General features: G+C 42.3%; 1 protein-coding gene across 2 annotated transcripts in view; it reads right to left on the reverse strand.

Annotated features, from left to right (window-relative positions):
- Positions 1 to 26,538, reverse strand: part of PDLIM4 (PDZ and LIM domain 4) — a 61,342-nt gene extending 34,804 nt beyond the window's left edge. The window contains exons 1-3 of one of the 2 annotated variants that reach the window (XM_028717991.2): positions 26,243 to 26,538; positions 12,570 to 12,721; positions 2,207 to 2,291 (exon numbers count right to left, since the gene is read on the reverse strand). In XM_028717991.2, the coding sequence (XP_028573824.2) occupies positions 2,207 to 2,291; positions 12,570 to 12,721; positions 26,243 to 26,335 (330 nt within the window). In that variant the 5' untranslated portion in view covers positions 26,336 to 26,538. Of the gene's footprint in view, positions 1 to 2,206; positions 2,292 to 12,569; positions 12,722 to 26,048; positions 26,180 to 26,242 lie in introns of those variants that run through there. The other variant, XM_028717992.2, reaches the window with a different exon arrangement.
- Between the last annotated feature and the right edge of the window lie 304 nt (positions 26,539 to 26,842).

Raw genomic sequence — 26,842 nt, forward strand, 5'->3', positions numbered from 1 at the left:
GGGTTAGCAGAGCCTGTAACCTGAAGCCTATGTAACCTGAAGCGTATGTAACCCAAGGTACCACTGTATAGTGCTTTAGAATTCTGAAAGCACTTTATACACATGATTACAACAACCCTGCAGGGTAGGTCAGTATGATCATCTCGGTATTGCAGAATATGGAGGTTGGGAATAGTGGCTGACAGTATAGTGGCTTTCCTAAATCCATAGCAGAAGCAACATACTCCCTGGTTTACAGCTCAGTCTGTTATGGCACAATCCTGTGCATGTCTGTTCAGAACAAAGTGTCGCTGAGTTCAGTCAGATCACCTAATATTCTTCAGTAGGAATTCTTGAGGGATTTGATGCTTACAAGTTTCTATCTGGAAAGACCTGATCTGCACCTCTTGTATTCTGGGAACCTTTTTTTTTTTTTAGATTGTTAAAAATAATGCAGAAATTGAATGCAGTTATGGGTAAAAATGTGATAAGGACCAGAAGTGGACAGACTTTCCTTTGCCTGCTTTATAACCAGCCTTTGTTCCCCCCACCCTACCCCAGGGTGTTACTCCAATCTGTCTGATGGATTAACTCCCATAAATCCAGAGATTTACAGTCCTCACCATCTCTGCTGTCCCCCTCCCCCTTCCTCATTTCAGATTGTGCTGGCTCCACATACGAAGTCATTGTACGTATCACCAAAAATACTAAGAGGAAAATGTAAACTGAAAAGCAAGAAATGTAATGACTTAAAGCACACACACCCCATGTACACATCATCATTCAACACCTTGTACATAATGGCCATCTGATTTAGTGACTAACCCTCTCTCTCTGTTGAGTCCCTTGCGCATTTGGTCAGCAGGAGCTCATTTAACTGAGTGGCAAAATATTATGTTAAAAGGTTGTTTGTGCACTTGGGCTTTTGGTATTCTACTGCAGCTCTGTTCAGGCAGAAGTGTTGAGCTGCTTTGGCTAAAGTGTCACTGAAACTGAACTTCCTACTCAGTCTAATTTGCTATCAGACATTCATAGCAATTAGCACAAGATGCACTCAGAACCCCATTTTGGCACCAGCAGTCAAATTCTCCAGTAATCCAGGAACTACAGTGAAAAAGTGAAAACTGTTAAAGAACAAATCAGTTCTTATCACCACCATTTCCTATGAAGGTAGTAGGTGGATTAATTTCAGCTGTTACTCTAGCCACCACAACATCTTTAAATGCCACTTTGCTTCTCATGTTAAATCACCAGAGAAGCAAACCTGATGAAGAACAAAAGATTTGACTTTGTATGTGTGCGCGCGCATGCCAGTGGTGCTGAAAAAGAGAAGTGATAGTATGCCAGCCAGGCAAGTTTGTCTTGGGCAGAACTACAAAGACAAGGTGCCACAATGGAAAAGCCCCTGCCTCCCCTTGCTGCCCACCTCACTTCAGCCAGAGGCTTGGAGGAGAGCCTCATAGAACAATGTACCATTAGTCACTGAACTGATTGTGTGTTGTGACATGTGCTTGAGAGAACCACGAATTGATTCCAGTCACACATCATGAGAAAAGCAAGATTTTTAGCTCAGTGTGGCATGGTAGCTAAGCCAAGGCTTGTAGTAAACATGAATGAAATACAGTAAATGTTTTCAACTCCCTTGCCCTCTTAGGGCAAGGATTTATGCTTGTGCAAGAGAACTCCCCCCTCCTACTGCACACTCCCCAAATCTGCTCCAGAGGGTTGGAGGACTCCAGAACAGAACCCAGAGCAGGGGGGGGGGGGCAGAGAGAGAGTCCTGTTGCATAAGTAGAAACCCTTGTGCTGATGAACAGTCACTTGGCACTACAGTGGTACCTCAGGTTACAGACACTTCAGATTACAGACGCTTCAGGTTACAGACTCCGCTAACCCATAAATAGTACCTCGGGTTAAGAACTTTGCTTCAGGATGAGAACAGAAATCGTGCAGTGGCAGTGGGAGGCCCCATTAGCTAAAGCGGTACCTCAGGTTAAGAACAGTTTCAGGTTAAGAACGGACCTCCAGAACGAATTAAGTTCTTAACCCCAGGTACCACTGTATATGGGATATGAGTGAAAGCACTTTGTACATTAAAAATGTTATCTTTTAAAATTTCATCTCATGTGTCTATTTATTTGTTGATCAGCTAATTGGTGAAAGGCAGTAGCCTCCTGCTTTATCTTATAAAATGGCACAGATAGTATAGTGTCAAAGGGTCACATACCTGTGGCTCTGGTTCTACATTGACTCGATAAGCTTGTGCTTTTCCATCTTCTAAAATATTAGGGGGCCAAGCCTTGCTTTCAGCTCTGCAATACGAAACACAAAGTCATATATTTATATAACTTATATATTTATATAATAATATAGCTTGTTACTTTGCAGTAAACTTGAAGTTGAGCAGAGTTAAGATATTGGTGTTCTTCTAATGAAAACATATACACATCCAAGAGTCAAACGCCTGGAGGAGACTGGCCCAGTTTACATGCTGTAGTAAGCCATAGAATGGTTTACTGTGAATGTGAGGATACCTCCTGCTTCATTCCCCCCCCTAGTGTGAGCAGGAATTGAAATACCCAGAACAGAACCATAATACAACAAACACCAATCACATAGATGTATAGGCAGCAGCCCTATTCCCCCATCCAGACTGCTGCCCACGGAACTCTAGCTTTTGCTGAGAAACTGATACAAAGGGTTGGTGAACCCCTGAGGAGAACATGGGAAGGGGTCTGTGGCAGGGGGTGGGGAGAGGGATTAGCAGAAATTGCCCGCATTTTGAGATCTTTGGGGGAGGCCCTTCTCTGTCCTGCCATCCTCACAAGCAAGCTTGGTAGGGACGCAGGAGAGGGCCTTCTTGGTGGCAGCTCCCAGACTTTGGAATTCCCTGTAATGAAAGGGCTGGTGCTATGCTGTATTGTATTGTAAATACTTGTATGGTTTTACTGGGCTTTTATATATATATATGGTTTTAATTCTATCAGTTTTTAATTTTTAGCGGTTCCTGTCTTTATCTGTAAGCCATCTTGAGTCCTGTCGGGGGGGAAAGCAGGGTATAAATATATATGTAATATTATTATTATTATTAATACTGTAATAATTGCCTCCTTTCCCATTCTGCTGATGGAAGTCACCACTGGATCAAAGAGCTTTATCTCAGACTTCTGCCAACCCCCCCCCAAGCCTTTCCTGAATTCAGGGTAGGCTAAGGAGAAAGGGGCATGAGTAGGAAATTGGGAACTTTGAAAACTGGCTTGAGAGCAGTACATGTGAAAAGGATCTAGGAGTCTTGGTTGACCACAAACTTGACATGAGCCAACAGTGTGACGCGGCAGCTAAAAAAGCCAATGCAATTCTGGGCCTCATCAATAGGAGTATAGCATCTAGATCAAGGGAAGTAATAGTGCCACTGTATTCTGCTCTGGTCAGACCTCACCTGGAGTACTGTGTCCAGTTCTGGGCACCACAGTTCAAGAAGGACACTGACAAACTGGAACGTGTCCAGAGGAGGGCAACCAAAATGGTCAAAGGCCTGGAAACGATGCCTTATGAGGAACGGCTAAGGGAGCTGGGCATGTTTAGCCTGGAGAAGAGGAGGTTAAGGGGTGATATGATAGCCATGTTCAAATATATAAAAGGATGTCACATAGAGGAGGGAGAAAGGCTGTTTTCTGCTGCTCCAGAGAAGCGGACACGGAGCAATGGATCCAAACTACAAGAAAGAAGATTCCACCTAAACATTAGGAAGAACTTCCTGACAGTAAGAGCTGTTCGACAGTGGAATTTGCTGCCAAGGAGTGTGGTGGAGTCTCCTTCTTTGGAGGTCTTTAAGCAGAGGCTTGACAACCATATGTCAGGAGTGCTCTGATGGTGTTTCCTGCTTGGCAGGGGGTTGGACTCGATGGCCCTTGGGGTCTCTTCCAACTCTATGATTCTATGATTCTATGATTCTATGAAAACTGGGTCGAGGCACCTCCTGTGAGTAGCTCCCACCCACCTCCTTCCATTGGCAGTTGTCTGGATCCAAGCCTCTGTATTTTTCATTTTGGCCATGAAAGTGAATCTAGGGAAAAACTGGAATCTTTCTGTGTATAACGTGTAACTTTCCATTCAGCCTTAGGAGACCTATGCATGTCACTTTGGAAAATATGGATCTTCTTGTTCCTGGTAGGTACAGCTTTACTGTTGTAGCCCATAATCTTTTATTTAGATTTCAGTCCCAATCTGCCCAACACTACAGTTTTATTTAATATGAATTGATGGCATTTATTAAGCAGAAAGGTTGTAGGACACATGTGCAACTTAAGCATGGAAATTTTACCTAGAGGCTTCTGTTTCAAAACTAATGTGATTTTTGCTTTAACTTCAGAACTCTGAAAAATGCTGAGTCTAACAGAAGAGCCACTGAAATCCATGGGCAGGGTTCTGATGCTTTAAGCTCCTCTTGAGTAAAGCCTAACACAGTTGAATTTTCATTTATGTATCTTATTGAACAGAAACCGCCCAAGTGCTTTATCATTGTTGACATTTAAAACTGAAATAATCAGTTGCAAGTTGCTGTTTTGGTTTCAGCCAGCATTTGCAAGAAGAAAGTATCCTTGTAGGTGTAGGTAAGCAAGTGTGTGTGTGTGTGTGTGTGTGTGTGTGTGTGTGTGTGTGTGTAACTTTCTCCTTTTAGATTGGCAGTATGTATACATTTTCATCCATCCATTTGATCTGGCTCAAATGTAATGCTAAACTATGGTTCAGTGTCATATGCACAACCCTTGGTCTAGTGCCTTCCTCCCTCTCTGGTGCGGCCATGAGGAGGTAAGAAGCTTTCACTTCCATTTTCAATTATTTGTGATTTATAGTTAGGCATGAACCTGAAGACATGATTAACCTTAACTATGGTGTGCTCTGGTCCATGGGGTCACGAAGAGTTGGACACGACTAAACGACAACAACGAATGGTTTAGAAATGCAAACCAGGATCATAAACCATGATTTGAAGTTGGCTTGTTTCCCTAAACCATAGCTAAAACTAACCAGTTTGTCTAGAATGTGGAACACAGAAACTCAAAGCTTGTTTACCCCCAAATTAAGTCCATGGTTTCAGGCTACATCAGAATGAGCCCAATTAGTTTGATATTTGCTTGTAGCAAGAATCAGTGTTTGTGTTCTGATTGCAATCAAACGGCAAGTGGTTTTTTAAATAATCAAAATCCTTAAATAAATCTTGCTAATAGCAGAACAGGAAACAGACACAATGAAAGATACAATGAAACACACAAATAAAATCTTCCACAGCTGCATGAAGAATTTATGCCCACAACTGAGTTCTAAACAGACATACAGTATTTGGAAGCAAGTTCTACTGTGATCAAGGAGAACTTCAAATAAATGTAGTCAGTAAATGTATTCAGAATTAGGTTTAAAGCCAGAACAGCAGAGACATTACAGGTATTATAGAAATTTAGCTTTTAGGCTTCAAAAAAATCTGTACAGCTGTGAATGTTGCTGCCAGGGCCAAAGCTGACACATTTTCTCCCCATCAAAATTTATACTTAGAAAAACTGGAAAACAATCTGATTCAGTGGTTTACAAAAATGCCCAAGGAAAGCAAGTACAATGCTTCTGAGTTTCATTTTTGGGCCATACAGCTGTCTGAAACAAACTACAGTGAGACAATTCTTCATCACAGTTTGATTGTAAAGTTCTTGGTAAAAATATTACTGATTTACAGCACTGTGAAAAAAAGCACTGGAGAACAACCATGAAAGTTCTTCCAACCAGACACTTCTGAATCACCAGACAAATGCATTACTTCAGCTTAATTCTATTCCATCATGAGGTCTGGCTATTGGCAACTGCACATCATTGGGGCTGGACACGGAGATCCTTTCTGCCCACTTCAGCAGCCCTGGAAAAATGGGGGGAAGGCATACATCTGCAGCGCTGTACCTTCACATATGGGGTGTCCAACTCACAAACCCTAAGTCTTGGTCCAGTATAAAATGGGATGCAAATTGGTCACATCATAACTTAGTCCCATAAAATGGGATGCAAATTGGTCACATCATAACTTAGTCCTCATCAGAGAAGAACCACATGTATGTGGGAGAGTTCCTTCATGCTAAAAAGAATACACAGAACTATTGAGATTGCTTGTCCAAATCTGCTTACTATTTGAAATGCCCATCAACCTTTTAGAAGGTAGTATCTCTTTTTCTCCTAATAATAGGTTTTAATTAAAATGGTTGATTGATAGCTGCCTATATTGCCCTTGGACCATTAGTTGCATACTTTTAACACACACACACACACACACACACACACACACACACACACACACGTTTATTTGAGGAGTTACAAGAAGAAAATTGTGTGATTCATTTTTTCAGTGGCACCTTCTTTGGAAACTTGAGACCGTCATGCATAGTAACACTTTCCATACTCGGCACAGAACGAACATATATAGAGCATCCCTGTCAAAGGAGCCTTGCTTTATACCCAAATGTGCTGCAAACACACTGCCTAAATTAATGGATTGGGCCTGTGGTTTTCAGCTGCCATGAAGTGGAATTGGCTCCTGCCTCCTGTGCTCCTTCTGCCAGGAAGTGGGCTGGCAAGGGCACACAGAACACAGTGCGGCATTCCCTCTACTCATCCCAATGACAAATCACTGCCCTCACATACTGCACCCCTTCTGCGCACTACACATCATTATTATGTGACCACTGTGCTCAGTAGTACCCTTCAGAGTTTCAGCCTAAGGAAACTTGGAAGGTCAATTCCTAAACCCATATTGTTTCAATTCTCTGCATTATATCATGCATTCTTTACTGGTTTGGAATGCTTTTCTTTACTTACTGAAGAAAACAGCTTCAGTTGTCCATAAAGCTGACATGCAAGAAGAATTATTAAAGAAAATGTTTTCTTAAAGTCCCCTGAATGCATCATTAACAGCTAAACAGCAAATATCTTTACATCACATTTCTGTGAACCAGAATTCATAGAGAATCGTGTTAGAAAACTTTCCTTAAACATCTGCTATAAACTTGACATTTTAGTCTCTTTTGGCCACATCAGAGTAATAAATGAAACCATGTTCTACGCTGGCTCAAAGAAGACACAGAAGCAAATAAGTTGATTTATAGCCTAAATTGCTCTGCTAAAACTTCACCTACCCCCATCACTTACTTTCTCCCACATAAAATGGTTGATGTGTGCTACTCCTAGCTCACCTTACTACTGTATTGCCTTGTCATTTTGCCCCTGCGTCTAAAAGGACTTTAGACCTACCATCTGCTAGCATTCATGGTGATGTCTAGGTAATTCCTCATCTATGTCAGTTACCACAAATGAATCACTGCCATAAGCTGGATGTGTTTGGAACTGGTCAGAATTTTCCACTGCCTCATATCTGAACAAATGGGCTACTGTCTTACCCTTATTCAGTCAACACAGTAGTCTCACATATCTATGGCTTAATCCTTATGCTTTGAAGTCAGTGGGTGTTCTACCTGTGGCCGCTTCACACATTCCGATGTACACCAAGGATGCTTTTAAGTGTACACCTTTAAATATAATGTATGAATACAGCAGGTCTCTGAGATTTGTTAGTCTGACGTCTGTTTAATGTTTGCATTGTCCCTGCAGTGCTGTTCTCATTATTCCTAACTTTAATGTTTATAGTTTCATTGTTTATAGTTTCATTTACACTTAAATGAATGTGTGTTTGGGTGGAGAGAGAGAGAGAGAGAGAGCTTCTCTGAGAATCCTTGAAGAGCAGAATATATGAATAAATACAATTGAATTTTATTATATGAAAATATATCAAAATGATAACTAAGGCACACTTCTGAAATTAGAACAATGATTCTGGTGTCTAACTCAGCCACTGTTCAAAACTAAAATCCTTATTTTACTGGTAACATGGAAATATTCTGTCACTTTGCTATTTTCCTACTGAACTTTCCAATGGGAGTGAAAGGGCATTGGCTGAACATAGTATGAAGAGGGGCCGCGGGAGGGGCGATTCTTACATATCACAATGGGAATAATTCATTTAATGAAGGATAGTGGATGGAAAAACAATTGCCAGAGGATGAAAGATGTTCATTGAGACATGTCCTTTCTCTTGACACAACCATTAATCACATGGCCATAGCTGGGTATCCATGGAACCTTATTTGGCAAAGAGTGAGCAGCAACAAATTCCATGAGGATTCACTCAGCATATATAAAGAGAAACAAAATCATAAACAACTAGGCTATTTGAATTGGTCTACAGAAGTCCCCCCAGCGCTTTTTCTTAACTCTCACTAAATGGAAAATAAGTAAAGTGGGGTTTTTTTTAATTATTATTTCATTTCTCTTCTCCCTTCCTCCCTCCCTTCTGTCTGGTAGAAAATAAATTAAGAAAACAAAGTAGAACATGTCAAGGACATAAACAGGAAAGCAGAAACATAATTCATTGATAGGAATGCATGTGTGTGAAAACACAGTGTCTCAAAACTACAGGAACTACTTATCCAAACTATTAAGAACAGCCAGCCTCCCTGTCTGTGTTTTCTTAGAAGTTTAGCTTGAATCCAAACCTAAAGGGTACATATGCAATCAGTGAAAATCTTAGTACCAACTAAGCTATCCTAATACATGCCAGCTGAGAATTTGGCCTACAGGACTGGCCTTTTTTAAAATATATATATATATATAATCATCCTTCCAACCTGAAGGAAAACCAAAGCATCATACTTCCAATTGGCACTGGAACTTAATATCTCAAATCTCATTGAAGTCCCTCAAGTCTGCCAAGGTAAGAAATAACAGAATTTTAAAAATATAAAATGAGAAGCTATGATATCTGTTTTGTGAAGTACTAAGAAGAACAACGTACTTCATTAAGAGGCATCCACTAGGTTCCAGAAGGCTATTACGTTAAAACATAAACAGGAATCCTTCAAAAATCATTTTTTGAATCACAGAATATAAATGACAGCTAACTGTTAATGCTCTTAAGACAGTAGCCCCCAGTTTATAAGCTGTGGAATGTGTATCACTGAACTCTTAAGTACTTGCAAGTTTTATTCCTTTCAGTGAGGTCCAAACTGAAAAGAGTTTCTGAAGACTGGGCCTTAAATTATTTTTTTACAATGATGCAGCCAAGGCTGAAGTCCTGTTGAACTCAACAGGACTTACTTTGGAGGGAACTCAACAGGACTTACTTTGGAGGGAACTCAACAGGACTTACTTTGGAGGGAAATGCAAGGTATTTGTAGGTTACGCCAGCTCCTAACAGTAAGCTGAACATTTCTCCTAATCATCTAACAAGTGAAAGTCAGCTCAGTGTAAATGCTAAATCAGTTTTATGTAATAGAATGCAATATTTTTTGCTGAAAGTAGGAAAATGAAAGCAAATGCATTCTGTGCTTCTGATGTCTGAACATCACAATGCAGGAATTTTGTGGACATAAAACACATATGTATTTTTTTTTGGTAAGGAATGGATGTTAAACATGCTGATTTTATAGAAGTATTTGGATACGGGAGGTCTAGATTAATTATCAGAAGGGTAGCTTCCCATTTCTTTTGAGAAGCGTTGCTATGCAAGGATGACTCATTCTCAGTGACAAAACAGACCTGGATGTGGCTTGAATAGTGACTAACTTTTATTGGCCAGACAGAATGGTTAGGAATTCAACAAATTTCTAAATGCTGAGTGGAGAAATAAAAAAACCCACGTTACCCCTATGTTTAATTTGGTCCAGTCTAAAAACAGAATCAATAAAAATGTTACTGTAGTTGCTTTAGCTGAAGCACAAAATAAACAAATTGATTTTCCCCATTAGGAGAGGCCTTGCTTTTTACAAAGAGGCAGTTGTTCAGTTTTGGAGGCAAATATATTTTAGATTTAAATTCTTTATAAAGCATTCATAAATGCAACAATGACCTGACATGGAGAAGTGAAAGGAACAAAAGAAACCCCAACTCCTGTATCATCCAGTAATGTTAGTAGGTCCTGGACAGTAATCAAATCCTTACAAGAAAGAGCAGAGTACAATAGTGAGGAATTGTGGAAAAGTAACAGCTCTATTCTCCAACAGATTGGAGCATTACAGAGCAATAGATTTGTGATCAAAATTAGAACTATGTTGAATTTTCATTCTCACACATTTCTGAGAATGTGTGCACTCCCCCAAACTCTACTTTCCAGTTTTAATTACGTTTGCAGCCATTGTTCACTCAAACTTTGGTTGCTTTGGCACTTTAAAAAAATACTTTAACTGGGCTTTGTCTTCCTAAATACGTAAGAGTCTGCTGGATCAGGCCAATGGCCCATGAAGTACAGCATCCTGTTCTCACAGTGGCCAACTAGATGCCTATGAAAAGCTCCAAAGAAGGACCTGAGCACAACAGCACTCTCCCCACTCATAATTCCTAGCAACTGGCTTTCAGAGGCATACCACCTCCCAGATGGAGGCAGAACATAGTCAACTTGGCTAGTAGCCATTGATAGGCTTGTCCTTCATGAATTTCTCCTTCAATAATTGATAAAATTTTCAGAGACCATGTAATTATTGTGATGACTTCTTCGGGCCATAGAGCCAACCTGATTTAGCTACTCAGTGACATCCGGTCAGTGCGAATGCAGGAGGCGCTGGGTAGCAAAAATGCCAGATGTTCTGATTACCAATTGGCTGGAGGTCTCCTAGAAAACATGGCTGCATAAGCAGCTAGATTTTAGTTCCTCACAGGCCAAGACTTTCTCACTGGTTCTGAAGGCAGATGGAGCAAAGATGTTAGAAGCTGCCCTCCCAGTTCTCATATATTGCAAGGGTTATTCCTCCCCCAGGGCAAATGCTTTGATATCCTTTCTAGGGTGGTGGTGTTGGGATGAAGCCAAAATGGGAGGCAGTTTCTGAGTTTGCACAAATGTTTACAAAACTCATTTCCCTGGTTCAGCTAAGCTTTTATCAAAATGCCAGAAATCTACTTTAGCCACAATAGAGTTTATTTTGGTGCAGAAATATGCTAGTTAAAGTTATGTGAAAACACATGTGGTGTTGAAAGCATTACATCATGTTGTCTCTGAACAATGTGGTCTCATTCAATCACAGTTATTGGAGACCTGCTGCACTAGAGATAAACACCCCCACATAGCTCATTGTCTTACAATATGAGAATGATAGCAAGAAACAGGGCCCCAGATATCATCTAGAGTATCTATACATGCAATACTTAAATTCACTGAAACTGATGATAATTCAGTTTGCATTTTAAAGCTTCTCTATTGAGTGTGTTCTATTGCTAAGCTATCATTAGAGTTGAGACACTTCCCTATAATATCCTCCGCCTACTACCGCTTTGATCTTTTCTACATTTCTACAGAGCCAGCCCTACCAAGAGGCAGAGTGAGGTAGATGCCTCAGGCTGCAAATATTTAAGGGCAGCAACTGGAGCTTTAAAATACTTGGAGCAGATCCACACTATACATTTAAAGCACATTCAACATACATTTAAAACACATGGCACCCCCCAAAGAATTCTGGCAAGTGTAGTTTCCCCCTCACAGAGCTACAATTCCTATCATCCTTAAAAGACTACATTTCCCAGGGCTTTTTTTCAGCTGGAACTCAACGGAACTGAGTTCCAGCACCTCTTAAGTGCATTCCAGCAGCCCTTTAGGGTTGTGGCTGTGCAGTATGACGACTGGGTTGCTGCAGCGATCATGTTGGCACAGTGATTGTAATTGTGGCTGCGCGCCGGAAGTGGAAGTCAGCAGCAGGGTTACCGAAAGTGGCTGTTCCCCCTAAAAAAAAGCTCAAAAGCTTTGTGTGGGTGCTCAGCAAGTTCCAACACCTCTTTCTAGAAAAAAAAGCCCTGACAGTTCCCATGATTCGTTGCTAGAATTCACACACTTTAAAATGTGCACTGAATGTGCTTTAAATGTATGGTGTGGATCTGCTCTAGTTCTCCAAAGGTGGGAAGAATCTAGGAGGCAGAGGCTCAAAAGGCCTCAGCTTCACTTCCAACCCTTGTTGGGGCAGGTTGCTCACTTGCCCTGAGGGCGACTCTTTGGGTTGAGAGAAGGACAGGTTGCACTTGAAAATGTAGTGTGATAAAAATCCATTATACAACCCACAAGTGTGTATCATGAACATTAGGTAGGAAATTACCAACTGATTGTGCTCTGTCAGTTGCTTCATACATTCTGATATGTCTAGGCACACATCCCTATGCATGTTGACTTTTTTAAAAGGGTCATCTTTACTCCTAGAAAGTAAAAAGTTGAACATTTTGAGAGAATGGGCAGTATTCAACTAAGTCTTACTCAGAGTGGACCCATTAAAATTAATGGGCCTATCATGCTCATTTATTTTAATGGGTCTACTCTTGAGTAAAACCTGCTTGAATACCACTCAATGGATATAGGAATGTACCCTCCAACATTTAGGATACAACACACGGCACATTTGTGAGTGAGGTGCAAGCAGATGCATAACCCCGCTGTCCAACCACAGGTTCAGTACATACATTTTGGTGAATGTGTGCACAGACATTCACCAAATGTGAGCATGAAGAGGCAAGCACAGATAGTTTACCTGTTCACAGATAGGGTCAGCTGATCCAGGCAAGCTTTGATCTTGTTTTGTGCTTCTAGATGTGTCATGTTTTCTGTGCTCTCACCATTAATTGACAAGATGACATCACCTGGGCAAAGGCTGGCAAGGGCGGCTTTACTTCCAGGATTAATCTGCAAGAGAGAAAGAAAAGTTTAATTACTATCAAGTTTTAATAGCGAGCGACTCAGATTTGTTCCTCAAAGTAAACTGTATGTGGAGAAAAAGCAGATCCAGGACATTTATTGACTTTAATTCTTGTTGGGGTTGTGAGAGTGAAGAAAGCAGAGTAGAAACTGGTAGCACGCTGTTTTTAGAGCTTCCCTGAGCAAGCAGCTTTGAACTGAGAGAGCCAGCAGAAAAGAACAGAGAAACCCACAGGAAAACTGCTGATCCATTACAAACGGCCAAAGTCTCTCTGCAACGATTTCCAGCTCATAAGGATTGTAACTAAGGTTAAAATGTATTGGCTTATTTCTTTCTCTCTCTTTCTCTTTCTCTTTCTCTTTCTCTGAGTGCCGTATGTTATGTGGCCAGCATGATGCCTATTTCGAGTTAAACAGCTTGGTGAACTTAGTCTCCATTGACAATAGTTCAGGTTAGAAGCTTGAAACCAAGGCCATGATTGTATGGCCAAGTATCACTGGAGAATCACTGGAGTCAATGAAGAGTGTTAAGGATGCTTGTGGAATCTGCTTCTGCTGGATTTTTGAAATTTCACTGTACTGAATTAGGTTTCACCCAACAATGTTCTCATGCTCTTTGATCCAGGAGAGACTTCCAGCACCATGTATTCATGCTCCTTGTTTGCGAGAGCATCCGGCGGTTGCCATACAAGAGTCCACCAGTGCAGCATTTGTACTCCAACACAGTTCCATGACCTGGTGTATAAGGACCATAGAGTAGTGGGAAGTCAGTGTTGCATTATGGGGGAGGTGTGTACTAGCAGAGAGGTGATAAAGCACACTTTCTGTCCAATATGCAGCTGAAGACAGAGTATGTAGATGTTCAGGTTGGGCATTCCAGCACCAGACGACAGCCACAGGGATATAACTTGCACCTTGCTAACTTATTAGTGATATTCTGGGGGGAAATGTTACAATTGAGACTCATTCAGAAGCTAGATAAATCCAAGCTGAATCTTATACTGTGAGCAGACTGCAAATGCATTTGGCCCTTGGAAACCCCCATTTTTATTACCAAGGTTCACTGTTTTGTCACATGCTTTGGATCAGCTCATTCAGTTCTAGGGACAAATGAGAAATTGTTTCTATAATTGAAAGAAACAGTCAACATGGTGGCAACTATTCTAACAGCCTTCTGCCAGGGTGTTATCTTCCACAACAACTTTCCCTGACTGCTGTTCAGATTACCTGTCACTTTCCAGTCATGCATGAAATATCATGCTGTTTATTAAATCTTTATCGCTTCCCCTCCTGCTGTTTTTGTATTAATGCCAAAATCTTGCAAAGCTTGTAACTCCCTTTGAGGGAGGCTAATGACACATCCTGTAGTTTGAATTTGTAGTTTGAATTTGAATGAAAAATGGGGAGTGGATTCTACACTCCAAAATGAAACAAAGTTTTCCTTGAACCACTGGGTATCAGAACAAATAGTCTTCGTGCACAAGATTAATCTATTATGATATAATGGAAGTAGATCAGTGGCCAATGAATTTGTGAATAATTTAACTCCATGTTTACCCTCTAGCTTTCTCCACAGTCATTCACAGCATCTGTTATTGCTTCCAAGCACAATTGCTATGAAAAGCTAGACTACTATGGTAATAATAATTATTATTATTATTATTATTATTTTATTATTTATACCCCACCCATCTGGCTGGGTTTCCCCAGTGTTATCTAATGAAACATTTCTCTGGAGTTTTGGTTAATTATATCTTGCTGCGTTAAGAGATCATTCTTATTGCAATGACCATAATTCTGTTTCCTCAAGAGATGTGTAACTTCTTTTAAATAAGCTGAGAATGATCAAATAAATAAGCACTTGCTGCCTAATATAGATCATAGATGACAAAACTTTCACCACAGTAGTTTTTAGTTAATAGCTTGCTGTAACTATATACGACTTTTCTGTTAATTCACAGAACGCCAGTAATAATTTAAAGTAACAGAACAAATAAACAACAAACAATAAAAGAGCAGAATTCTCTGAAGCAGGCTTTTCAGAAACGAATTGCATAGCACATGAATGATGTAAGATTTGAAACCTGCTTTCTTTAGGTTAGATGAGTGTGATGACTGAGGGTGCCATCACAAAACAAAATTAAGTATAAAACAGAGGTAGGGTCCGAGCCACAAAACAAAAACCCACCATTTTCTGTTTGAATTTAGCAAACCCCTCAATCCACAGAAGGCAAGCTCCTTCCAGGCAATTCCCCTCATCTCTCTGTCTTCCCCTCCCCCATTAACATCAGCACCCAAACGTATGCAAGATTGGCACTGCAGAAATGTCAATTGGAACTGTGTCAGGTTAGGACTATAATCCTGCCCAAGATTAAAAAGCCTTTCTAACCATACCTTCAGGTACTCCTAAGGTGACAATATTCTACAGGTCCTTTTCTGTGATGGCCCACCACCTCTGGAACTCTCCACCTCTTGAATAGCTCCCTCACTCCTTACATTTAGGAAGGCACTTAAAGCTTTTTTAAAAAAATAAATAAATCAGGCTTTGGAACTCCCCTAGCTATTTCGGCTATCTAATCTGCTATAGTTTTGGGTTGTCTGTTATATTCCTACTTTATACACCTCAGCAGCTGTATAAGAAGCATTTTATTCAGCTTCTCAAGCTTTCTATATCATAAAAAACACTCCCATGCAGCAACCCTGGAAGTATGTACTGACAGAGTCACTTTTCTATTCAAATGCTGTATTATATAATTTAACAATATTATACAGATGCTGTGTCATGAAACCTAAACATTCAGTCTGACCCTTCTAGCCATTGCCTTTTATTAAACCCCTTATAGGCCCGTTTCTTTCAGAACTGAGATGGTGGTGAGAGGAAGTTGAATAAATAGCTTATTGCTGACTTTTAAAGGACTAGATTTTTAAAAAGCATAAAAAAGAACACCTGTGTAGCAACATATTTTTATTAACCAAAACACAAACACTAAAATGTTCCATAAAATGGTTTAAGTTTAGAATTGTCCCTAACTAGCAGTTCCTTAAGGAGACCAGACAAAAACTGTACAGGGGTACCTCGGGTTACAGACGCTTCAGGTTACAGACGCTTCAAGTTACAGACTCCGCTAATCCAGAAATAGTACCTCGGGTTAAGAACTTTGTTTCAGGATGAGAACAGAAATTGTGTGGCGGTGGTGTGGCGGCAGTGGGAGGCCCCATTAGCTACAGTGGTGCTTCAGGTTAAGAACAGTTTCAGGTTAAGAACGGACCTCCGATTAATAAAAATTATTTTTTTTAAAAAAAAAAGAATGGGCCTCCGGAACGAATTAAGCTCTTAACCCGAGGTACCACTGTATTAAAATAAGCATATGCTTTTAACAAGATTCATTAACTGGGTTCCATTAAAACAACACAGAAGAGTTTGTTTTAGTGGATTGCAAATATCACTGACTGTTATTGATTACAATTGCCACAGGCAGTTTTGGCAAGAAGCAGATGAGTTGCAATTGACAATCATGCAAGTTTAACTCTCTTGGTATGGGGGTGGAAAACGTATGCAAGCCAAAGGAAGACTTAAGATGAACTTACATAATTCTGAATGAAGTGAGTCAGTGCATGACAGACACCTTCCTTTGGATGTTTTGTCTAGACTAGAAAAGTTTCTGAACTTGAAAGTTCTCTATTGTATTTTGCCAAGCAAAGCAGGGCTATTTAACAGACAATGGTACCTTCATTTCTGCTTTCATTGCAGGACTGAAAGGGATGCCAGGCATCCTCCAGCCTAGTTCCTTGCTTTTCATCTGTTTGCGTGATTACTTTGGTTGGGTTGACACATGAGGGAAATGAAGTCATGACCTCCGAAGGTAAGATATACTGTTTGCATTTTCTCTGGTTTAGCATAGTGTTAGAGACTGAACTATGAATCAGAAAGAGCTTACTGCGTGGCAGTTAGCAGACACAGGGTACCCAATCTGGATTGTAACCACAATGAGGGGCAAAAGGTTAGAGCCACCTCCTATCCCTTTAGGGTTCCAGCATAGATCAAACCCTCCTAAACATGCTATTTACTGTTAAAATGGTGCTGCATGTAGTTTGGCTGTCAATGATAATATGATTTTCTGTGCTAATTATTGCTGTAATTTTTCTCCCTGCTTTTTTTCCTTGCAAAATATAGAAAAGAGTCCGAGTAAATCATATTTCAGTACAATGCATGGCTGGTATTTTATACTGGTTTGTTTGCAAACACCCTATGCTGTTCCAAAGGGTCCCTCAACTCCCAAGGACGTCTTTTTGCAGGGTGCATGAGGGTACAACGGTGGAAGGAGCCAGGAAAGCCTTACTGCATGAATGGAGTTCTGCTTGCTCTTCTTTGAATCCAACCCGATGAGTGGCAAAGGAACACTAAATATTTCCAGTTGATTGTGCGAGCTTGGTAAAGGAAAGGCAAGAGTTAGGGTTGTGTTTTTGTTTTTTTATAAGGTCTTGTAATCCCATTATCCCTCCAACCTTCTGAACGCTACTACCCACAACTTCTCTTCTAGCCATGAATGTGGGAGAACAGGATCAATGACTGCCTTTGTGAGGGCTGCTTCCATCTGCTGATGTGTGGAGTGCTCAGCTCTGTCCCCTGGAGACTGACACATTTCCTTCACATTCACAGTATAAAGCTATCCCTCTCCAGAGATTGCAAGAGCCTGCTGCTAAAATGTATGGCTTTAGTTATGAATCTTGTTGCCAGCCAAGAAGAGCTGACTTATCTCACGAGTGAGGAAAAGGGAAGCAGAGCACCACAGTGCTTGGCTTCCCCCATCCATGTCATCCTCTAATGGTAGAATTATATGTTTCGGTTACAGGAATCATATGGCTGTTGCCAAAAGCAGCAACCTTACAGCTCTTTCTCCCTTCCTCCCCCGGCAAACATTTAACAGTACAAAGCATATAATGTGCCAATCCCAACCCTCGAAGGCCAAGGGAATCAATTGGAGAATGGATAAAGAGACTCTCAGCTCAGTGACATCATGTCACACATTTTGTACCAAAGGTTATGGGAAAGAGAGGAAGTGGAGACATAGGGCTGGTGTTTTTGAGGGCCAGTGGCAAGTATGAGGGCTGTAACCAGGGCTGGCCCAAGACATTTCAGCACCTCAGGCAACCCCAGAATGGAGCTACCCCTCTCCCTGCCAGTGAAGAAGGAGTGAGTGAAGGTCAACATTAGGAATGAATTAGGGGAAAGAGAGGAAGATCAACATTGGGATCTACTGGCCCTGGGTACCTTGCCACCTGAGACAATCGCCTCACTTGGCTCCATGTGTTGGCCACCCCTGACTGTTAGGGAATGCACAAATGTAGAGCATTTTCCTTTCTCAGTGGGCCTTCTCCTATTCAAGGATGAGCCCTAGTGGGCCTACCTAGTGACTGTGACAACAGACAACAATGGCACCAGGGGTGCTTTAATCTGTTCTAATCAGCACAAAGATCATGAACCAAGGGGATGAGGAGTTCAATGGAGCTGAGAACTTGTTACAGGAACTTTTCAAACCCATCTGCCAAGCTCAAAAGCCAAAGCAGGAGACCCTTACTTACAGAAATCTCTATTCCTATTGGAGTGCCTACCCTGTGTCAAGGTGGGTGCATGACTTAGCCACCCAGTGCTGAGAAAATATTTTTAAAGAGAGCCCAAGAGGTACACGTGCACCCAGCCCAATAAAGCTATTGTGCTTATCTAATGAAATTAAACAAATCTCCCTCATTTGTGAATCATATAATGAGGACCTCTTGATGCACTCACTCAGATGTCTCTAACAATATAAATATATTTATATTCTTTGTGTATCAATTTATCACTGGCAATAATATATATTTTTTAATCTCTTAGTGCCATTTCTGTAATTCAATTCACTGCCCTCTGTTTATTCCCTTTTAGAGCTTTTGCACAACAAATGGTTGAGTATGAAAACAATCCTTTTAAAACTGGATGTTGTTGTTTTTGCTTCTTTTGAATAAATATAAGCACAATAGCTAGACTGATCTGATTACTATTACCAAGCTATTAAATTTACATATTGTAAATATACTTATGTGTTAGCAGCATCACTATTATAAACTGGGAACCTGATCCTATTCCCATTTTATTTCAGGTACAAGGTTTGGACTCAGTGACACTTTCTATTTTAAAATGTTTTTGGTTGTTTTTCTATTGAAAATGTCAAATCATGACAGTCTACTTGAGAAATGGATGAAATGGTTTCAGTCCTTGGTTCAAAGTGGGAACCTTGATGTTTGCATATTATTTCCACAGAAACTTGGAGCACCTGCGTCAGGAGAACAATAGTTTAAACTTTGTTTTTAAAATACTGATGTCATTACACTAACATTGTAAAAGTTCTGTAAATCCCCTCCATTAGGCTGAATGTGTTTTGTTTTGTCCAGCTTGGCAAAGCTTGAAAATGTTTAGGGTGTGTGAGGTTTATTTTGTTAAGCTTCCACCAAGGTCAGACCTTGAAGGAATGGAACAACATGAATCATCCCTTCCGTCTGATTTCCTATCCCAGATTATCAGTGGGGCTGATTAATTAAAGTAATTCATTTTATGCACAAAGTCAAGATTATCTTAGTTTTCTGTGGGGGGGAAAGCACTATTAAGTGCATAAGGTAAGGGTAGTTCATAATGATGTTCAAAAGCAGGGAAATTTAAAACTGAGCCGTAAAGACCCGCACATTGCTACTTAAGAAATAGAACTGAATTTTCTACAGTAAATCCAAAAATTTATCAGGAGCCAAGCACTGTTAAATAGAGGAAATAATAACCATTAATGCAGCTACACCATTTTTGTTGAGAAACACCACCCATGCTGTATTGCATGATTAAATTATACACATGGATTACATGATAGTGTAGAAGTAGATCTAGAAGCATATTCCAGCCATAAGACACAAAGGCTTCTTTTGTGGTCTCTACAATCATAGCAGGCGCTGTAACTCTCCAACAGTTTGACTTCACCCCTGAAAGGGCACTTTTCCATTGTCTCCCAAGACAGATGGATGCAAGCCAATCAATATTTTCCTTGCTTCAAATTAACACTCAAAAGCTAGATTTGCTCTAGTGTATATATCTGTAACGTTTTATGACATTGATAGTTGTTGGCACATGTTCCCAACCTAAACACAAATGACTGTGATATTCATGAGCTGGAAACATCTCCCTTTAGGGTTGCCAATGTGGTGCTCATGGGCATCAGTGTGCCCACCAATACATCCTATGATACCCATGAAAGGTTTCAAGAAATATTCCATCAAAAATCCACATGAGAGACTGCTTGGACTTCCTGCTCAGCTCCTGTTTGCATTAGTCCAGCTCCCTTAAACATGATCACATTTCATGGATGCCAGGATTGGACATTCATCCTACCATCTCCTCTGCCAGTGGCTGATGTAGGCGCATTTCCCCCATTGATGGCGAAGGGAGAAACCTGCATTATTTTATAGTTCTGTCTCTTTTTGTGCTTTCTTTGATGAAGCAGCCATTACACTATGCTGCCATGACAGCCATGTTTGTGCTATGTCATGTAGTGGGGGTGGGACCAGGGAGGCCATGGCCCCGGGCGCAAATTTATGAGGGGGCACAACCAGGCACCTCCACAACAGGCTCCCACATTGAGGCCAGAGCTGTAGGGAGGCAAGCCACGCCTGGGCCAGGCCTTTGGTGCTGGGCAGTGGCAGTGCCTCCTCATGGCTGGCAGAGGGACAGCTGCACTTGTGCCACCACCACCCACAGAAGAGGCAGGGAGGAAGAGGAAGGCAGGAAAGCAATGCCAGAGCCACGTGTGCTGCCCAGAGCACCTAGCTGCAAGGACAGGAGGTCAAGGCGACACAGCAGTGCTATTGGCTTCACGTTTCTCTGCCTTATTTCTGCTGCCAGGTTGGGGCTAGTTTGCAAGGAGAGACTCCCTTGATTAGATGCTGGCCAGCAAATGGACTGATTGCTGCCCAGTCCACCAGGGTGTCAGGGAGCCGACAGGGAGAGCAGGTTGTTCGTAAGTCAGAGAAAGAGAGAGAAACACTTGGCTAACTTGCAGTTAGTTTCTTAAGGAAGCAGAACAAAGAACACACAGAGGGCAATCCTGTCTTAACGAAGCAGTTGTTCGGTGGGGCATAGGAAGCTGTCAGCAGAAAAGCGGCCTTGAGGGAGAATTGCAGGTTCTACCTCCCCTCTGTCATCACTATCAGCACCTACATCAAAACTGGGAACCTCCTCTCCCTGTCCTCTCTTTGCTATCCCTCAAGCACCCTACTATCCCACAAGCACCCTACTTCTAGCACATCCCAGCTTCTCCCCTCCTCTGAGGTAAGACCAGATTCGCACCACCAGTCCCCAGGCGTGAGATCCTCTTCTTCTGTGCCTTCCCTGCGGGGCTCTTGGTTGGGTGGATTCCACCACTCTTCCTCATCCAGCCAGTTCCTAACACAGGGGGATGCAACACTTGCCCCGCCCCAGGCTCCAGCTACCTACTCTACGCCCCTGACACCATGCCCCAATGGCAGCAACTTTGTGACTAGCCCTTTGTCCAAATTCCAGATCTGCCCACTGGCCCAAAATTTTCACAGTCCCTGGTTAGTGGGGCTTAATTCTGAATAAACATTTATAGGATTGCTCTGTAAGGCTGTGGTCCAATGCACATTTGTTGGCGAATAAACCTCACAACACAGTGAGACTAATTTCTGAGTGAACCTGAACAGGATCACACTTAAAACGGCTTAAGAATAGGTTATCTGGTGGTTCTCTGGATATGATAAATTCCATTAAGACCAAAGGGTGGCAGAGAGCTAGCAAACATTTTTTAAATAAACAAAAAGTGTTGATGCCTAGAGACCAATTGCTTTCCCTCTGGGCATATCTATTATGTGCTTGTTTAACAGATGTCTGTATTATTTTACTCACTCCTCATCAGTACCTTGTCACATGTTCCTTGCCTGCTACTACTCAAGGTCTTTGTTATTAAAATCCCCCCATTAAAATAATGGGATTTGGGGAAAACCTATCTAAATTAAGAAGAATATATAGAGTTTTGCAACCAAATATATTCAAATTGACTGTAACAATTACAAATAGAATAGTTTTGAAAAGTTATTCATTTGCCTGTCTTTGACATTTTGTTTTAGGATTGCTGGATGTGATTCCCATTTACTGCAGCGACTTCTTCCGGACTGAATGCAGCTACAGAGAATGAATTTTGCAGGCTGCATGGGGGGAAACACCTTTTAGCAGCTGTTTCTCCTTGCAATGTATGTGACAGCTTTATGAGCCATTATGTATACCTATCCCAAACACAAAATGGCTACAAAAGTGATATAAAAAAGGCAAGTTATCTATTTGACTTTAAAGAGAAATGTTCAGTCCTTTAAGACACTCCCAAGATTCAAAGTTCACAAATTTTTGCAATGAAAAGACAAAGGAGGTCAGTATTTTTGACACAACAAATACCCAAAATGGAATGGTCTAAATAGCATAGTACCATGTTTGCTAACTCATTTACCAAGTTCTGTATTTTTGTGATAAAATACTTCTTTAATACTAAAAAAAAATTCCCTCGCTGCTTTGTAATATATATAAGAGTTTTACGTATCCATTTTTCAAGGCAGCCTGAAGAAGAAATGGGTAACAACTTATTGTAGGATTACTTTATATTTTAATTTGAGATTAAATGTTCCCTATGTCTCTGGGACAGTAGCTGATGTTCTATATTAGGAAAAGAGCTTGGGATGTGTTGAATAGCTTAGCTTTAGCAGTGTAAAGATTTTGTTGTTGGGGGAGGAGGATTCAAAGTTAATTTTTATTAACTACTAAAATGGTCATAATCTCCGGTGAAGTTGCTTCAAAAGGCCTCTCTGAAAGGCAAAATGCAGCCCTACTCTTTAATTACTAACCATTGGGTTAAATCATAGCAAGGTTAACTTTGTATTAACAAGCCTGTACCACACAACGTGCCAAATTCTGCACTGTCTCCTCTCCCTGAAACTCAGTTTATGAAAACAAGATTTCAAAAGTGTTGCTGCAGGCGGAATCTAGTGCGACACTGGAAAGCTGCTGGCCAGCTGGTCACATGTCATGTGCTTTGTGTTTCCAGGTGAATAAGAAATAGTACCTCAATTGTTTTCTTATCACATGAGATTATTGTACTGATTCCCTTTCTCAAGCTGAGGTGGGGAAGAGACTTTAAAATATAAAGCTCTGTTATTTTAAACAGATGATTTATTTTGTGTTCCAAGGCACTGTTGTTTTTCTCCTTAGGAAAAAAGCAACAAAAAAAGGGTGCTAGGATTTGAAAAAGATGGCATGACTACAGCCATGACTATAGCCACCACAATGTAAAGTCTGCCCAGGTTCCTCACATAGCTTGCAGTAGGCCTACAAGGAAAACCTTTACAACTACCCAACCATTTGGCGCCCTCCTAAATAGTAAGGGAGCATCCCTCCATGCTTAACAGAAGTTGAACAAGCTTTGATCTGATTAACAGGACTGGCAGGTCCTGTTGATCACTGACTGGCAAGATGGCTCATGATGGATAGCTCAGTCAGTAGAGCAGGAGGCTCTTAATCTCTGGGTCATGGGTTTGAGCTCCATGTTGGACAAAAGATTCTGGCATTGCAGGGGGTTGGACTAGATGACCCTCATGATATCTTCCATCTCTACAATTCTATTACAGCCATACCTCGGGTTAAAGTTGCTTCAGGTTGAGCGTTTTCAGGTTATGCTCCGTGGAGACCCGGAAGTAATGGAATGCGTTACTTCCGGGTTTCACCGCTCACGCATGCGCAGATGCTCAAAATGATGTCATGCGCATGCGCAGAAGCGGTGAATCGCGACCTGCAAACGTGGGTTGCGTTCCGCTCTGGATGTGAACAGGGCTCTGGAACAGATCCCGTTTGCATCCAGAGGTACCACTGTATTCTATGGCTCATTCCGTTTCAAAGTGCTCCAAGCTGCCCTTTTATTCTCATTAGCCCCAGCTCTGTTGACATCACCTGCTGCTGGTCTTATCACATGAATTTCTATCCTCCAGCACAGTGAAATCACCTTTGAGATAAGTTCAGGTGTCTAAAAGCTTCTTGCTTTGAAGGCCTCCCTTGAGCTTTTCTTCTCATTAGATCTGGCTGAGAACCAGCTTCAGTCTCCTCCTACCTGAAATCTTCAGCTCTCAGAAATTTCATTCGTATTCTGTTCCTCTCTCATCTCATCTTCAGGCCAATGTGCATAGGAACTCACATGTGGCCTCTACAATAAAACTAAGGCATATCTCTGGCACCTATGACCCCCATACATCGCAACAGTTCAGTTCAGGGGACAAAAGTTGGTCAGTGGCTGGCAACTACGGTAGCTCAATAGAAACTCCATATTTAGAAGTACGGAATGCTAGATCCTGGGCAGAAATGATAGATATCCCCCATTACCTCTACATCAGCTTGCAAATTTCCACATCACAGATTTATATGAACCCTGGTCTGGTCTAGCAATTCATATCTTACTTTTTAGCTTCCTTAATATCTGTGGAAAACTCAGTCTGACAGGTATTGCCTAGCTTGGCTGTACCTTTTCTTTCTTCTCCCAGCAAGTCCTGTTACATTTCCCCCTTGAAAAATGACAACAAATACATATTCACTGCTTTTAAAATACCATTATGGTAGGCACCAGGAATGGTTTGCAGAAAGAGTCAAACAGGGATGTAATTAGCTGGAGTGGGTGGGAGGAGTGCCTGAAGGGTGCTGGTTGAAGGGGGGGGTTACTCCTCCCATGCACTTTGCATTTTTATGTAGGAACATAAGTGGAGCCTGATGGATCAGGCCCACCCAGTCCACCATCCTAGTGTCACAGAGGCCAACCAGATGGCTATAGGAAAACATGCAAGCAGGCCATTTGGTTTGTGAGTGGTGTATATGTAAACAGGACAAATGTAATAGCGAAAGAGAAAACTACATCCACAAATTTGCATGGGTCTCTATTTATGTATTTCAAATTTGAACCACTGAAAATATTTACGGCATTTTGAGTTGACATTTGCATCCAAAGCCTATGCATTGTTTACTCAGAAATGTATTTAACTCTGTTTAAAGGGGTTTACTTCCAAGAAAGCGTGTATAGGATTGCAGTCATTGAGTGGCTGGATGGGGGAGAGGGAAAGAATCAGATGTTCTCTAGTATCTAAATATATGGTTTCTGTCAGAGGCATGTTTTGAAGGAGGCACTTCAAAAATTCCAAGAGAGAAGGACATCTTGCCAGTTACTGGACTCCTGTTGGAAACAGTTTTACTCATTTCTTAAAACCACTGTTTCCCTGTGGTACATTCACTTGCTTAATGAAGCTCAAGAAGTGTACATATACAGTGGTACCTCGGGTTAAGTACTTAATTCGTTCCGGAGGTCCATTCTTAATCTGAAACTGTTCTTAACCTGAAGCACCGCATTAGCTAATGGGGCCTCCCGCTGGTATAATTTCAGGTATAAATCCCGCTGGTGTAATTTCATTCCTGATAAATGACTGGTCCAAGGATTGCCTTGCCTACACAGCGCTCGAAAATGCTGAGACCCAAGCAGAAAAGAGATAAACAGCAGATAAACCCAATCGCTTCAAAGGCTGGAGGTTCCCTGCTCCGCGCTGACGCTCTGCATTCATTGGTGGGCCAAACACAACACCCAGTCAGACCACTTTGTGCAAACTCTTTCACTTGCTTCCCTGGAACAGATCTCAGGCGACCCAGCCTGCTAGTTAGAAGCAGCAACCCATAGCTGTTAAAGGAGAACATCTTTTTCTGGTCCGCTCAGCAGCCGCTCTTGTTTTTAAAGATCCACGGTTCCAGGTTCTCCTTTAAATCTAAGTCGCTACCCAGCTTTGCTTAGCACACACTCCGATCCCAAATAATAGCCCTCTTCTCCACTTACAGCACCGGAGAGGAAACTGCTGAGTTTTGAAACCAAAGCAGCTGGGCAAAACCAGCCAGCCTCCTGCCTCAGCACCCCTGAAGGCGGGTCTTGATCCTGCCTCCTCCGTCGTCTTAAGTTTTCACAAGCCATGCCACCCTCCCGCATCCAGCAGCGACGAGCGGAACTCGAGGCGCGCAACAAGTGCCTCTGCGGGGAGCGATGCTCCGCGGAGCGCTTGGCGTCCCTGGAATGCCGCCTTTGTTGCTGCTGCTCCTCCCCGCGGCGCCCGGGAGGCAAGAAGACGGGGCACCGTCGTCTCCCCACCCCCCGTCGGTTGAGAGCCCAATGGCGCAAAAGGCTTGCTGGTTTCCCTCGCCTCACGCGCTGCCCAAACTGACCGAGTTCTTCGCCTCGCGGCGCGCAGGTCGTCGTCCCCTCAGAAAGCAGCCCAGCTGAGCCCAACGCGGGTCAGGGCATGGTGACAGCCTCGCGCCGGCCGGTGCCTGAGGCGCTTCTCAAGCCAGCAGCCAGCCCGTCCCCCCCTCCACTGAAGAAAACGAAAGGGACGCGGTTTCTCCCTCGGGAGACTTACCCTGGAAATGGTCAGCGGGGTGCTGAAGTCCTTGCCCCCGACCAGCCGGAAGCCCCACGGCGAAGGGCCGCTCAGAGCCACTGTCTGGGGCATGGCGGGGCGCCTCAGTTCGAGAGAGAAAGCGAGCGAGCGAGAGAGAGAGGCTGAAGCCTGAGGAGGGGGAAGCGGCGCTTGCTCCGCTCACTCTCAGCTCGCTTCTCCCAAACTCGGCTGCTTTCTAATCCACTTAAAGCGACTGCTAATCTCCGGTCCGGCCTGACGTCTCTCTATTTCTCCACCTCGGGGAGAAGAGGAGGAGGAGGCGGAGGAGGCGGGAGAGGAGAGGCGGGGAGAGGCGGGTCGCTTGGCGCGCAGGGCGGTCGGGGCTTCGGAGCCCGACGGGTCGCTCTCAGGTGTCCTCAGGATGACCCTCCCGCTCCGAGGAGCCCTGTTGGAGAAGCTGGAGAACTTCTCTCTCTCAGGCTTTCTGCTCAGGGCCCTTCTCTTAGCTGTAGGAGTTAGATAGCAACACACACAAGCCCTTCCTACCAGGTGTTTTCTCACCAAGGACTAGTGGGTTGCTCACCAGTTCTCGAATTACACAGAAGAAGAAATGAGCAG

This window comes from Podarcis muralis, chromosome 2, assembly GCF_964188315.1.
Source record: "Podarcis muralis chromosome 2, rPodMur119.hap1.1, whole genome shotgun sequence".
NCBI classification, from domain to species: Eukaryota; Metazoa; Chordata; class Lepidosauria; order Squamata; family Lacertidae; genus Podarcis; species Podarcis muralis.